The sequence below is a fragment of the Oncorhynchus tshawytscha genome, linkage group LG33 (assembly GCF_018296145.1).
Source record: "Oncorhynchus tshawytscha isolate Ot180627B linkage group LG33, Otsh_v2.0, whole genome shotgun sequence".
Lineage (NCBI taxonomy): Eukaryota > Metazoa > Chordata > Actinopteri > Salmoniformes > Salmonidae > Oncorhynchus > Oncorhynchus tshawytscha.
Genome location: NC_056461.1, coordinates 30,048,900 through 30,064,826, shown reverse-complemented (window position 1 = coordinate 30,064,826; position 15,927 = coordinate 30,048,900). Strand labels below are relative to the sequence as shown.

The following is a 15,927-nucleotide window of genomic DNA, read 5'->3' as shown; positions in this document are numbered from 1 at the left end:
GTATACTATACATGTCAATGTGTTAATCTACAGTATACTATACATGTCAGTGTCAATGTGTTAATCTACAGTATACTATACATGTCAGTGTCAATATGTTAATCTACAGTATACTGTACATGTCAATGTGTTAATCTACAGTATACTGTACATGTCAATGTGTTAATCTACAGTATACTGTACATGTCAGTGTGTTAATTTAAAGTATACTATACATGTCAATGTGTTAATCTACAGTATACTATACATGTCAGTGTGTTAATCTACAGTATACTATACATGTCAGTGTGTTAATCTACAGTATACTATACATGTCAGTGTGTTAATCTACAGTATACTGTACATGTCAGTGTGTTAATCTACAGTATACTATACATGTCTGTGTGTTAATCTACAGTATAATATACATGTCTGTGTCAATGTGTTAATCTACAGTATACTGTACATGTCAGTGTGTTAATCTACAGTATACTATACATGTCTGTGTGTTAATCTACAGTATACTATACATGTCAGTGTGTTAATCTACAGTATACTATACATGTCAGTGTGTTAATCTACAGTATACTGTACATGTCAGTGTGTTAATCTACAGTATACTGTACATGTCAGTGTGTTAATCTACAGTATACTGTACATGTCAGTGTGTTAATCTACAGTATACTGTACATGTCAGTGTGTTAATCTACAGTATACTATACATGTCTGTGTGTTAATCTACAGTATACTATACATGTCTGTGTGTTAATCTACAGTATACTATACATGTCAGTGTGTTAATCTACAGTATACTATACATGTCAGTGTGTTAATCTACAGTATACTATACATGTCAGTGTGTTAATCTACAGTATACTATACATGTCAGTGTGTTAATCTACAGTATACTATACATGTCTGTGTGTTAATCTACAGTATACTATACATGTCAGTGTGTTAATCTACAGTATACTATACATGTCAATGTGTTAATCTACAGTATACTATACATGTCAATGTGTTAATCTACAGTATACTACACATGTCAGTGTGTTAATCTACAGTATACTGTACATGTCAGTGTGTTAATCTACAGTATACTGTACATGTCAATGTGTTAATCTACAGTATACTGTACATGTCAATGTGTTAATCTACAGTATACTATACATGTCAATGTGTTAATCTACAGTATACTATACATGTCAGTGTCAATGTGTTAATCTACAGTATACTATACATGTCAATGTGTTAATCTACAGTATACTGTACATGTCAGTGTGTTAATCTACAGTATACTATACATGTCTGTGTGTTAATCTACAGTATACTATACATGTCTGTGTCTATGTGTTAATTTACAGTATACTATACATGTCAGTGTGTTAATCTACAGTATACTGTACATGTCAGTGTGTTAATCTACAGTATACTGTACATGTCAATGTGTTAATTTACAGTATACTATACATGTCAATGTGTTAATCTACAGTATACTGTACATGTCAGTGTGTTAATCTACAGTGTACTGTACATGTCAGTGTGTTAATCTACAGTATACTATACATGTCTGTGTGTTAATCTACAGTATACTATACATGTCAGTGTGCTAATCTACAGTATACTGTACATGTCTGTGTCAATGTGTTAATCTACAGTATACTGTACATGTCAGTGTGTTAATCTACAGTATACTATACATGTCAGTGTGTTAATCTACAGTATACTATACATGTCTGTGTGTTAATCTACAGTATACTATACATGTCAGTGTGTTAATCTACAGTATACTATACATGTCTGTGTGTTAATCTACAGTATACTATACATGTCAATGTGTTAATCTACAGTATACTATACATGTCAGTGTGTTAATCTACAGTATACTATACATGTCAGTGTGTTAATCTACAGTATACTATACATGTCTGTGTGTTAATCTACAGTATACTATACATGTCAGTGTGTTAATCTACAGTATACTGTACATGTCAGTGTGTTAATCTACAGTATACTGTACATGTCAGTGTGTTAATCTACAGTATACTGTACATGTCAGTGTGTTAATCTACAGTATACTATACATGTCTGTGTGTTAATCTACAGTATACTATACATGTCAGTGTGCTAATCTACAGTATACTATACATGTCAGCGTGTTAATCTACAGGTTAATATACATGTCTGTGTCAATGTGTTAATTTACAGTATACTATACATGTCAGTGTGTTAATCTACAGTATATTATACATGTCAGTGTGTTAATTTACAGTATACTATACATGTCAGTGTGTTAATCTACAGTATACTGTACATGTCAGTGTGTTAATCTACAGTATACTGTACATGTCAATGTGTTAATTTACAGTATACTATACATGTCAATGTGTTAATCTACAGTATACTGTACATGTCAGTGTGTTAATCTACAGTATACTATACATGACAGTGTGTTAATCTACAGTATACTATACATGTCTGTGTGTTAATCTACAGTATACTGTACATGTCAGTGTCAATGTGTTAATCTACAGTATACTATACATGTCAGTGTGTTAATCTACAGTATACTGTACATGTCAGTGTGTTAATCTACAGTATACTGTACATGTCAGTGTGTTAATCTACAGTATACTATACATGTCTGTGTGTTAATCTACAGTATACTATACATGTCTGTGTCAATGTGTTAATCTACAGTATACTGTACATGTCAGTGTGTTAATCTACAGTATACTGTACATGTCAGTGTGTTAATCTACAGTATACTATACATGTCAGTGTGTTAATCTACAGTATACTATACATGTCAGTGTGTTAATCTACAGGTTAATATACATGTCAGTGTGTTAATCTACAGTATACTGTACATGTCAGTGTGTTAATCTACATTATACTGTACATGTCAGTGTGTTAATCTACATTATACTATACATGTCAGTGTGTTAATCTACAGGTTACTATACATGTCAGTGTGTTAATCTACAGTATACTGTACATGTCAGTGTGTTAATCTACATTATACTGTACATGTCAGTGTGTTAATCTACATTATACTATACATGTCAGTGTGTTAATCTACAGTATACTATACATGTCAGTGTGTTAATCTACAGTATACTATACATGTCAGTGTGTTAATCTACAGTATACTATACATGTCAGTGTGTTAATCTACAGTATACCATACATGTCAATGTCAATGTGTTAATCAATGTACTAACACAGTGAGCATCAATGATACTGTACAAAGTTACACTAATACAATGTATTGGACATTCAGTATAATACATTTTAAAGCCATTTAAGGCTACAGACCTGTGTTTTATTATTGCATTGAAACGCAGAGGGGTCTATTATTCTACGGTGTATGTCATTTGATTGTCATTGTTTAATATATGATTGGAAAATGTTTTTGTAAGGCTCATTGTAGTATCACACTATCCTGGTGTATTGCCCTTGACTTGTGTTCTGTGCTCAGTGCTGTTGAAGCTTCATTTGTCTTTCATTATACCCCTGTTGGAGGATTTACACAGGGCTGCATGAACTCCATTTCTCCCTCTGTATTTTTACTCAGCTATAGCTTATAATTCTAGTCCTGGTGTATTCCGCCAGGTTGCTTAGCAACACCATTTTTAAAGTCCAGAGCATATCTTTGCGTATACATTACAGTGGATGGCGTACAGTACAGGAGGGCTGTAGGGACAGAGGAGGAGATTGGCACACGCTTAAAAGCTGGTACGACGGCAAATATTCTACAAGGAAAGAACGAGATTATATTTGTTTCATTTCTTATATGTGTAATGGTGCAGTGGAGGCTGGTGAGGGGAGGACGGAGCGAAGCAAATGAAATGGCATCAAAAACATTGAAACTATGAGTTTGATGTATTTGATACCATTCCACCTATTCCACTCCAGCCATTACCACGATACTGTCCTCCCCAATTAAGGTGCCACCAGCCTCCTGTGGTATGGTGATACTGCCGAAACAGTACTTACTGATAATGATAAATGCTGCTGCTACACAGCAGATGGGTTTTTGTGAAGCTACTGCTCACACAAGAAAAGCCTGGATGATGGAGGAGGCTTGGTTTATCTCATCTCCGATGCAATCATGAACTTGATCAAGGGGCAATGGCTTTTTACTGTAAGACTGATACACTCCTCATGATTGGTGAAGGAGAATGAGAATGAGCTGTACAGACTGAGCAGACAGTGAAAGAGATTGAGCTGTGCAGATTGAGCAGACAGTAAAGGAGTGTATGAACAGAGGGGTAGATATTAGGAGGAAAAAGGGGGTCTCCCCTGCCAATTTGGGTCACTCATTAATCCTGCAGAAAGCCCTCTGTTCTCAGACAGAAAGAGAGCATTTATTTGGCAAAGCGGCATTGTTATCTTGCTGACTGCCCGCCATCTCACTTTCATTACTGGGGAGAGTAGCTTGTGTCAACGTGACCTCTCTCTCCTCCCCAACCTCCTCCCTCTGTACCATGCCCACCATCACCCTTTCACCTACCACCTTCCTTCCTTCCTTCCTTCCTTCCTTCCTTCCTTCCTTCCTTCCTTCCTTCCTTCCTTCCTTCCTTCCTTCCTTCCTTCCTTCCTTCCTTCCTTCCTTCCTTCCTTCCTTCCTCCCTTCCTTCCTTCCTTCCTTCCTTCCTTCCTTCCTTCCTTCCTTCCTACCACCCACCATCACCCCTTCCCTCTCATCTACCATCTTCACCTCCCTCCCTCCCTCCCTCCCTCCCTCCCCTCCCTCCCTCCCTCCCTCCCTCCCTCCCTCCCTCCCTCCCTCCCTCCCTCCCTCCCTACCTACCATCTTCCTTCCTCCCCTTCCTCCCTACCACCCACCCTCATCCCGCCTTACCACCCACCTTCATCCCTCCCTACCACCCACCCTCATCCCTCCCTACCACCCACCCTCATCCCTCCCTACCACCCACCCCCATCCCTCCCTACCACCCCTGTAGGTATGAAAAATATATTTCAAAATCATTTGATGAATCAGTGAATTTGGCCTTTACTGCTATAGCCCATAGAAACGCATTGAATAACACATTTGTACATGGCATAACAGACAGTCAAAAAAAATCTATCATAAGGAATAAGGTTTTTAAGTATCGTTTTGAATTGTCATCCAATTCGGAATTCTAGGTCGGATACTCAGTCATCTTTCTAGAGCTATCTTAATTTGATCAATCTGTTGTCACAGGGAACTTTCCTGCACAGCAGGAAATGCTAATTGGAGTGTACTCAATGTTTAGAAAGGCCCCAACAACCCCATACAAAAATGTCCAATAATAATAATAATTCACATTTCCTGTCACTGCAGAATTATTTTCCTGCTGTGAGAAGCAGGGTCAAATTAAGATAGCACACCTGTAATGTTTCCTGCGTCGTGAAACTATCTGTCTGCGTGTTTGGCTTTCAGATCACCAGAAGCTGGACAGAGAGGCCAGGATCTGCCGACTGCTGAAGCACTCCAATATCGGTGAGTTCTGTACCAGACCGATCAGGTCATGCAGGCTTCCTCATCCTACTCCCACTCTTTCAGTATATATCATAAGCTCTATGGCAAATACAGATTGGAAACACACAAAAAGTACTATGATCCATAAAACTGTGTTCTATTTCTTTTCATTATTGATTGGCTTGATTCCACAATATCAGTTTTCCTTTGCGTCACATTACACACATTCTTTCACACTACCTATGAAGTAGTTCTGATTGGGACACTTCAGAAATATACCTCACTAGCCTTGGGTCAGATTGTCTTGAGAGCATAGTAAACTTTCAGTTCACTATAGTACAGTATTGACGTCATCTGCTTCCATTGAGCTGAATCATGCACCCAGTGAAAGTGCAACAGTCATCCAGAGAGATAGAAAGCTAGCCCGTTATTGTGGTTCCTGAGTGTACAGCTGGCACCATCAGACCACAGTGTGTAATTTACTGATTAACAGGCTGAGAAGCACTTTTCTACTTTTCTTAGCCCCACACATGTTTAATAATGCATCCCACTCGCTGCCACGGACAAGAGCAGCTGCATTATTAATCCAAAGATATTTTCATCTGTGTTTGAGATGAGAGAGAGAGAGCACGGCTCAACTGTATGTCTAAACCAGCCTCTGAGTGGTCAGAGAGAGAACTAATACAATTGTGACCTATGGGTGCCCTCGGGGCAGGTTGTATGCTGCTTTGTGATCTGTCAGGGATAGAGAGAGGATAGAGAGAGCATAGAGAGGGGATAGAGAGATGATATAGAGAGGGGGATATAGAGAGGATAGAGAGAGGGATAGAGATGATATAGAGGGGATAGAGAGAGGGATAGAGATGATATAGAGAGGATAGAGAGAGGGATAGAGATGATATAGAGGGGATAGAGATGATATAGAGGGGATAGAGAGAGGGATATAGATGATATAGAGAGGATAGAGAGAGGATAGAGAGTGGATAGAGAGAGGGATATATAAAGAGGATATAGGGAGGAGGATAGAAAGAGGATAGAGAGAGGATAGAGAGTGGATAGAGAGAGGGATAGAGAGGATATAGAGAGGATAGAGAGAGGATATAGAGAGGATATATAAAGAGGATATAGGGAGGAGGATAGAAAGAGGATAGAGAGAGGATAGAGAGTGGATAGAGAGAGGGATAGAGAGGATATAGAGAGGATAGAGAGGGATATAGATAGGATAGAGAGAGGATAGAGAGAGGGATAGAGAGGATATATAGAGAGGATAGAGAGAGGATATAGATAGGATAGAGAGAGGATAGAGAGAGGATAGAGAGGATATATAGAGAGGATAGAGAGAGGATATAGATAGGATAGAGAGAGGATAGAGAGAGGGATAGAGAGGATATATAGAGGATAGAGAGTGGATAGAGAGAGGGATATATAAAGAGGATATAGGGAGGAGGATAGAAAGAGGATAGAGAGAGGATAGAGAGTGGATAGAGAGAGGGATAGAGAGGATATAGAGAGGATAGAGAGAGGATATAGATAGGATAGAGAGAGGATAGAGAGAGGGATAGAGAGGATATATAGAGAGGATAGAGAGAGGATATAGATAGGATAGAGAGAGGATTGAGAGAGGGTTAGATATCTACAGTCAATCACGAATTACAAAAAGAAAACCAGCCCCGTCACGGAACAGGATGTCTTGCTCCCAGGCAGACTAAATAACTTTTTTGCCCGCTTTGAGGACAATACAGTGCCACTGACACGGCCTGCAACCAAAACATGCGGCCTCTCCTTCACTGCAGCCGAGGTGAGTAAAACATTTAAACGTGTTAACCCTCGCAAGGCTACAGGCCCAGACGGCATCCCCAGCCGCGCCCTCAGAGCATGCGCAGACCAGCTGGCTGGTGTGTTTACGGACATATTCAATCAATCCCTATCCCAGTCTGCTGTTCCCACATGCTTCAAGAGGGCCACCATTGTTCCTGTTCCCAAGAAAGCCAAGGTAACTGAGCTAAACGACTACCGCCCCGTAGCACTCACTTCCGTCATCATGAAGTGCTTTGAGAGACTAGTCAAGGACCATATCACCTCCACCCTACCTGACACCCTAGACCCACTCCAATTTGCTTACCGCCCAAATAGGTCCACAGACGATGCAATCTCAACCACACTGCACACTGACCTAACCCATCTGGACAAGAGGAATACCTATGTGAGAATGCTGTTCATCGACTACAGCTCGGCATTTAACACCATAGTACCCTCCAAGCTCGTCATCAAGCTCGAGACCCTGGGTCTCGACCCCGCCCTGTGCAACTGGGTACTGGACTTCCTGACGGGCCGCCCCCAGGTGGTGAAGGTAGGCAACAACATCTCCACCCCGCTGATCCTTAACACTGGGGCACCACAAGGGTGCGTTCTGAGCCCTCTCCTGTACTCCCTGTTCACCCACGACTGCGTGGCCACGCACGCCTCCAACTCAATCATCAAGTTTGCAGACGACACAACAGTGGTAGGCTTGATTACCAACAACGACGAGACGGCCTACAGGGAGGAGGTGAGGGCCCTCGGAGTGTGCTGTCAGGAAAATAACCTCACACTCAACGTCAACAAAACTAAGGAGATGATTGTGGACTTCAGGAAACAGCGGAGGGAACACCCCCTATCCACATCGATGGAACAGTAGTGGAGAGGGTAGCAAGTTCTAAGTTCCTCGGCGTACACATCACAGACAAACTGAATTGGTCCACCCACACAGACAGCATCGTGAAGAAGGCGCAGCAGCGCCTCTTCAACCTCAGGAGGCTGAAGAAATTCGGCACTCACAAACTTCTACAGATGCACAATCGAGAGCATCACCGCCTGGTAACTGCTCCGCCCACAACCGTAAGGCTCTCTAGAGGGTAGTGAGGTCTGCACAACGCATCACCGGGGGCAAACTACCTGCCCTCCAGGACACCTACACCACCCGATGTCACAGGAAGGCCAAAACGATCATCAAGGACAACAAACACCCGAGCCACTGCCTGTTCACCCCGCTATCATCCAGAAGGCGAGGTCAGTACAGGTGCATCAAAGCTGGGACCGAGAGACTGAAAAACAGCTTCTATCTCAAGGCCATCAGACTGTTAAACAGCCACCACTAACATTGAGTGGCTGCTGCCAACACACTGACTCAACTCCAGCCACTTTAATAATGGGAATTGATGGGAAATGATGTAAAATATATCACTAGCCACTTTAAACAATGCTACCTAATATAATGTTTACATACCCTACATTATTCATCTCATATGTACACGTATATACTGTACTCTATATCATCTACTACATCTTTATGTAATACTGTACTCGATACCATTTACTGTATCTTGCCTATGCCGCTCTGTACCATCACTCATTCATATATCTTTATGTACATATTCTTTAGCCCCCTACACTTGTGTGTATAAGACAGTAGTTTTGGAATTGTTAGTTCAAATCAAATCAAATTTATTTATGTAGCCCTTCGTACATCAGCTGATATCTCAAAGTGCTGTACAGAAACCCAGCCTAAAACCCCAAACAGCAAGCGATGCAGGTGTAGAAGCACGGTGGCTAGGAAAAACTCCCTAGAAAGGCCAAAACCTAGGAAGAAACCTAGAGAGGAACCAGGCTATGTGGGGTGGCCAGTCCTCTTCTGGCTGTGCCGGGTGGAGATTATAACAGAACATGGCCAAGATGTTCAAATGTTCAAAAATGACCAGCATGGTCGAATAATAATAAGGCAGAACAGTTGAAACTGGAGCAGCAGCACGGCCAGGTGGACTGGGGACAGGAAGGAGTCATCATGTCAGGTAGTCCTCGGGCATGGTCCTAGGGCTCAGGTCCTCCGAGAGAGAGAGAGAGAAAGAGAGAATTAGAGAACGCACACTTAGATTCACACAGGACACCGAATAGGACAGGAGAGGTACTCCAGATATAACAAACTGACCCTAGCCCCCCGACACATTAACTACTGCAGCATAAATACTGGAGGCTGAGACAGGAGGGGTTAGGAGACCCCCCTAGTTAGATTACTTGTTGGTTATTACTGCATTGTCGGAACTAGAAGCACAAGCATTTCTCTACAATCGCATTAACATCTGCTAACCATGTGTATGTGACAAATAAAATTTGATTTGATTTGATTTTGATTTGATTTGAGATGACATAGAGAGGATAGATAGATATAAGATTGAGATAGGATAGGGAGATGATATAAAGGGATAGAGAGAATAGAGAGAGGAGAGAGGATAGAGAGAAGATAAAGAGGATAAAGCGAGGATATAGAGAGGATAGAGAGAGGATAGCGAGAGGATATAAAGGAATAGAGGGGATAGAGAGAGAATAGAGAGAGAATAAAGAGAAGATATAAGGAGGATTGAGAGAGGAGAGGATAGAGAGAAGATAGAGAGAGGATAGAGAGAGGATATACAGAAGATTGAGAGAGGATAGAGTGAGGATAGAGAGTGGATAGATAGATGATTTAGAGGGGGATAGAGAGAGGGATAGAGAGAGGACAGAGAGAAGGATAGAGAGTGATAGAGAGGATATAGAGAGCATAGAGAGAGGGAAGAGATCATATAGAGAGGATAGGTAGATTCTATAGACAGGGGGATAGAGAGAGAGGATAGAGAGAGGATAGAGGATAGAGAGAGAGGATAGAGAGGATTAGGATAGGGAACCAACCATGCCCACACCCCATATAGGCCCCTTCAGATCAGATCTATGCCCCCCCCACACACACACACAAAAAAAAAATGGCCTCAACATGAGAGTCACACCTACGCTCAGGCTGTGAGAAGGCAAACAGTCCCAACCCCAACTCTTACACTAGCCCAAGCCAATGGCATGTACCAGATGCTCAGCAGGCTCTGCTCACATTTACTGGTCTGAGTCCAAACCACACAACCAACAACATTGGACACTTTATGGAACACAAAGCCTTCACTATCTCATCCTGGAATATCCAAGGCCTGAGGTCATCTGCCTTTGGCCTACAGAGCACGAACCTGGACTGCACCACATAAATAAGAAATACAGACATTGTCATCCTACAAGAAACATGGTATAGAGGAAATGGACCCACTGGTTGCCCTCTAGGTTACAGAGAGATGGTAGTCCCATCCACCAAACTACCAGGTGTGAAACAGGGAAGAGACTCAGGGGGTATGCTAATTTGGTATAGAGCAGCCTTAACCCACTCTATTAAATGAGGAACATTTTAGGAACATTTTACATTTGGCTAGAAATTCAAAAGGAAATGATCTCAACAGAGAAAAATGTCCTCCTGTGTGCTACCCATATCCCCCCACTATAATCCCCATACTTTAATGAAGGTAACTTCTCCATCCTTGAGGGGAAAATCAATCATTTCCAGGCCCAGGGACATGTCTGTGGCAACCTAAATGCCAGAACCGGACAAGAACCTGACACCCTCAGCACACAGGGGGACAAACACCTACCTGGAGGGCCTCCCGAGTGGCGCAGTGGTCTAAGGCACTGCAGTTGCTAGATATGCCTCTAGAGATCCTGGTTTGAGTCCAGGCTCTGTCACAGCCAGCCGCGACCGGGAGACCATTGGGTCTCTGCACAATTGGCCAAACGGCTTCCGGGTTTGGGGAGGGTCTGGCCGGCAGGGAGCAGGGATGTCCTTGTCCCATCGCGCTCTAGCGACACCTGTGACAGGCCGGGCACATGCGCGCTGACATGGTCGCCAGGTGTACGGTGTTTCCTCCGACACATTGGTGTGGTTGGCTTCCGGGTTAAGCGGGCATTGTGTCAAGAAGCAGTGTGGTGAGGTCAGTACAGGTGCAGGGACCGAGAGACTGAAAACAGCTTCTATCTCAAGGCCATCAGACTGTTAAACAGCCATTGCTAGCATTGAGTGGCTGCTGCCAACATACTGACTCAACTCCAGCCACTTTAATAATAAAAAATGGATGTAAAAAATGTATCACTAGTCACTTAAAACAATGCCACTTTATATAATGTTTACATACCCTACATTACTCATCTCATATGTATATACTGTACTCTATACCATCTACTGCCTCTTGCCTATGCCGTACGGCCATGTCTCATATATTTATATGTACATATTCTTATTAATTCCTTTACACTTGTGTGTATAAGGTAGTTGTTGTGAAATTGTTAGATTACTTGTTAGATATGCCGTCGGAACTAGAAGCACTAGAAGCTAGAAGCACAAGCATTTCGCTATACTCACATTAACATCTGCTAACCATGTGTATGTGACCAGTAAAATTTCATTTGATTTGGCTTGGTTGGTGATGTTTTGGAGGACACACGGCTCTCGACCTTTGCCTCTCCCGAGTCTGTACGGGAGTTGCAGCGATGAGACAAAACTAACTACCAATTGAATACCATGGAAATTGGGGAGAAAAGGGGCAAAAGTTCAAAAATAACAAGTAAAACACCTACCTGAAGGTGACAGCATTCCCTCCCCCATATGGCCTCCTAGGCACAACTATGACAACATAACAAACAAAAACGGGTCACAACTCCTGCAGCTCTGTCGCATGCTGGGTCTGTACATAGTCAATAGTAGGCTTCGAGGGGACTCCTACGGTAGGTACACCTATAGCTCATCTCTTGGCAGTAGACTACTTTATCACTGACCTCAACCCAGAGTCTCTCAGAGCGTTCACAGTCAGCCCACAAACACCCCGATCAGATCACAGCAAAATCACAGTCTACTTGAACAGAGCAATACTCAATTATGAAGCATCAAAGCCAAAGGAACTGAATAATATTAAGAAATGCTATAAATGGAAGGAAAGTAGTGTGGAAATGTACCAAAAAACAATAAGGCAACAACAAATTCAATCCCTTTTAGACATCTTCCTGGACAAAACCATTCACTGTAATAGTGAAGATGTAAACTTGGCAGTAGAAAACCTAAACAGTATATTTGACCTCTCAGCTTTCCTATCAAATCAAAAAATGTTAGGCAGAACAATGACAAATTATTTGATGAAGAATGCAAAAACCTAAGAAAGAAATTGAGAAACCTATCCAACCACAAACATAGAGACCCAGAATACCTGAGCCTACGCCTTCACTATGGTGAATCACTAAAACAATACAGAAATACACTACCGAAAAAGAAGGAACATCACGTCAGAAATCTGCTCAATGTAATTGAAGAATCCATAGACTCTAACCACTTCTGGGAAAATTGGAAAACACTAAACAAACAACAACACAAAGAATTATTTATCCAAAGAAGAAACAGCAAAAACATATACATGATCAAATACTGTAACAAATGTCGTCGGGAGAAGGAGGTGAGGACCAAGGTGCAACGTTGTACGTGTTCATTTTTATTTATGTCACGTGACAGTACCCCCCTCCCAAAGGTGTGGACTCCGGCCGCAAAACCTGAACCTATATGGGAGGGTCTGGGTGGGCATTTCACCGCGGTGGCGGCTCTGGTGTGGGACGTAGACCCCACTCAACCTTAGTCTTGGCCCACTTAGGTGGCGCCTCTGGAGTGGCGATCCGGCGCCGGACAGGCGGGAGACTCTGGCGGCTCCGGACTGACAGGTGGCTCTGGCGGCTCCAGACTGACGGGCGGCTCTGGCGGCTCCGGACAGATGGGTGGCTCTGGCGGCTCCGGACAGGAGGGAGACTTGATTCTGGGAGCAGGTACAGGACTCACCAGACTGGGGAGACCTACAGGCGGCCTCTTCCTTGGCCGAGGCACCGGATGCACAGGGCCGTGGAGGCGCACTGGAGGTCTTGAGCAACAAGCCTGCACAACCTGTCCTGGATGGATACCCCCTGTAGCCCGGCAAGTGCGGAGATTTGGAACAGGCCGCACTGGGCCATGCTGGCGAACCGGGGACACCGTGCGTAGGGCTGGTGCGGTATAACCCCGGCCGAGGAAACGCACTGGAGACCAGTTGCGCTGAGCCGGCATCATCCCTCCTGGCTCGATGCCCACTCTAGCCCGGCCGATTCGAGGAGCTGCGATGTAGCGCACCGGGCCATGCGTGTGCATTGGGGACACCGTGCGCTTCACCGCATAACACGGTGCCTGCCGGGTCACTCTCTCGCCACAGTAAGCACAGGGAGTTGGCTCAGGTCTCCTACCTGACTTCGCCAATCTCCCTGTGTGCTCCCCCCCAAACAATTCTGGGGCTGCCTCTCGTGCACGTTACTTTGAGCCAATTCCTCGTAGTGTCGCCGCTCCGCTCTACAAAAACAGAAAACAACTGCCCACCAACACAGGTGGGAACAGGCTACCTAAGTATGGTTCTCAATCAGAGACAACAATTGACAGCTGCCTCTGATTGGGAACCATACCAGGCCAAACACATAGAAATACAACACACAGAACAAAACATAGAATGAAAAACATAGAATGCCCACCCCAACTCACGCCCTGACCAAACCAAAATAGAGACATAAAAAAGGAACTAAGGTGAGGACGTGACAAATACAAATCTTAGAATCAACTATTAAAGACTACCAAAACCCACTGTATTCTCCAATTACATTGAATGAACTACAGGACAAAATACAAATCCTCCTTCCCCAAAAGCCTGTGGTGTTGATTGTATCCTAAATTAAATGATAAAATAAACAGACCACAAATTCCAATTGGCTACACTTAAACTCTTTAACATCATCCTTAGCTCTGGCATCTTCCCCAATATTTGGAACCAAGGACTGATCATCCCAAAATTTGACCCCAATAACAACCGTGGGATATGCGTCAACAGCAACCTTGGGAAAATCCTCTGAATTATCATTAACAGCAGACTCGTACATTTCCTCAGTGAAAACAATGTACTGGGCAAATGTCAAATTGGCTTTTTACTAAATTACCGTACAACAGACCACATATTCATCCTGCACACCCAAATTGACAAAGAAATAAACCAAAGCAAAGGCAAATTCTTAAGATTTTTGACTCAATTTGGCATGAGGGTCCGCTATACAAATTGATGGAAAGTGGTGTTGGGGGAAAAACATATGATATTATAAAATCTATGTACACAAACACCAAGTGTGTGGTTAAAATGGGCAAAAAACACATTTCTTTCCACAAGCAGCTAAGCCCCACCCTCTTCAACATATATATCAACGAATTGGCGACGGCACTACAACAGTCTGCAGCACCCGGCCTCACCCTACTAGAGTCTGAAGTCAAATGTCTACTGTTTACCAACGATCTGGTGCGTATGTCCCCAACCAAGGAGGAGGAGGGCCTACAGCAGCACCTAGATCTTCTACACAGATTCTGTCAGACCTGGGCCCTGACAGTAAATCTCAGTAAGACAAAAATAATGTTCCAAAAAAGGTCCAGTTGCCGTGACCACAAATACAAATTCCATCTAGACACCATTTCCCTAGAGCACACAAAAAACTATACATACCTCAGTCTAAACATCAGCGCCACAGGTAACTTCCACAAAGCTGTGAACGATCTGAGAGACATGGCAAGAAGGGCCTTCTATGCCATCAAAAGGAACATAAAATTTGACATACCAATTATGATCTGGCTAAAAATACTTGAATCAGTTATAGAACCCATTGCCCTTTATGGTCGTAAGGTCAGGGGTCTGCTCACCAACAAAGAATTCACAAAAAAGGACAAACACCAAATTGAGACTCTGCAAGCAGAATGCTGCAAAAATATCCTCAGTGTACAATGTAAAACACCAAATAATGCATGCAGAGCAGAATTAGGCCGATACCCGCTAATGATCAAATCCCAGAAAAGAGCTGTTAAATTCTACAAGCGATTCCCAGACCTTCCATAACAAAGTCATCACCTACAGAGAGATGAACCTGGAAGAGTCCACTGGAAACAACCAACAACAAAAACTGAGCAAACTAGAATGCTATTTGCCCCTAAACAGAGAGTACACAGTGGCAGAATACCTGACCACTGTGACTGACCCAAATGTAAGGAAAGCTTCGACTATGTACAGACTCAGTGAGCATAGCCTTGATATTGAGAAAGGCCGCCGTAGGCAGACCTGGCTCTCAAGAGAAGACAGGCTATGTGCACACTGCCCACAAAATGAGGTTGAAACTGAGCTGCACTTCCTAACCTCCTGCCAAATGTATGACCATATTAGAGGCACATATTTCCCTCAGATTACACAGACCCACAATTTTTTTTTTTTTAAACAAACCCAATTTTGATAAACTCGTATATCTATTGTGTGAAATTCCACAGTGTGAAATCACAGCAGCAAGATGTGTAACCTGTTGCTACAAGAAAAGGCCAACCAGTGAAGAACAAACACCATTGTAAATACGACCCATATTTATGTTTATTTATTTTCCCTTTTGTACTTTAAAAATTTGCACATAATATGATGTGAAATGTCTTTATTATTTTGGAACTTTCGGAAGTGTAATTTTTACTGTTCATTTTTTGTTTATTTTCTATTTCACTTACTTTGGCAATGTAAACATATGTTTCC

General features: G+C 42.7%; 1 protein-coding gene across 7 annotated transcripts in view; it reads left to right on the top strand.

The window, feature by feature from the left end:
• Positions 1-15,927, top strand: part of camk2a (calcium/calmodulin-dependent protein kinase II alpha) — a 92,621-nt gene that overhangs the window by 28,971 nt on the left and 47,723 nt on the right. For all 7 annotated transcript variants that reach the window (XM_042311455.1, XM_024397696.2, XM_042311457.1 and 4 more), the window contains exon 3: positions 5,411-5,470. In XM_042311455.1, coding sequence (XP_042167389.1) covers positions 5,411-5,470 — 60 coding nt within the window. The remainder of the gene's footprint in view (positions 1-5,410; positions 5,471-15,927) is intronic.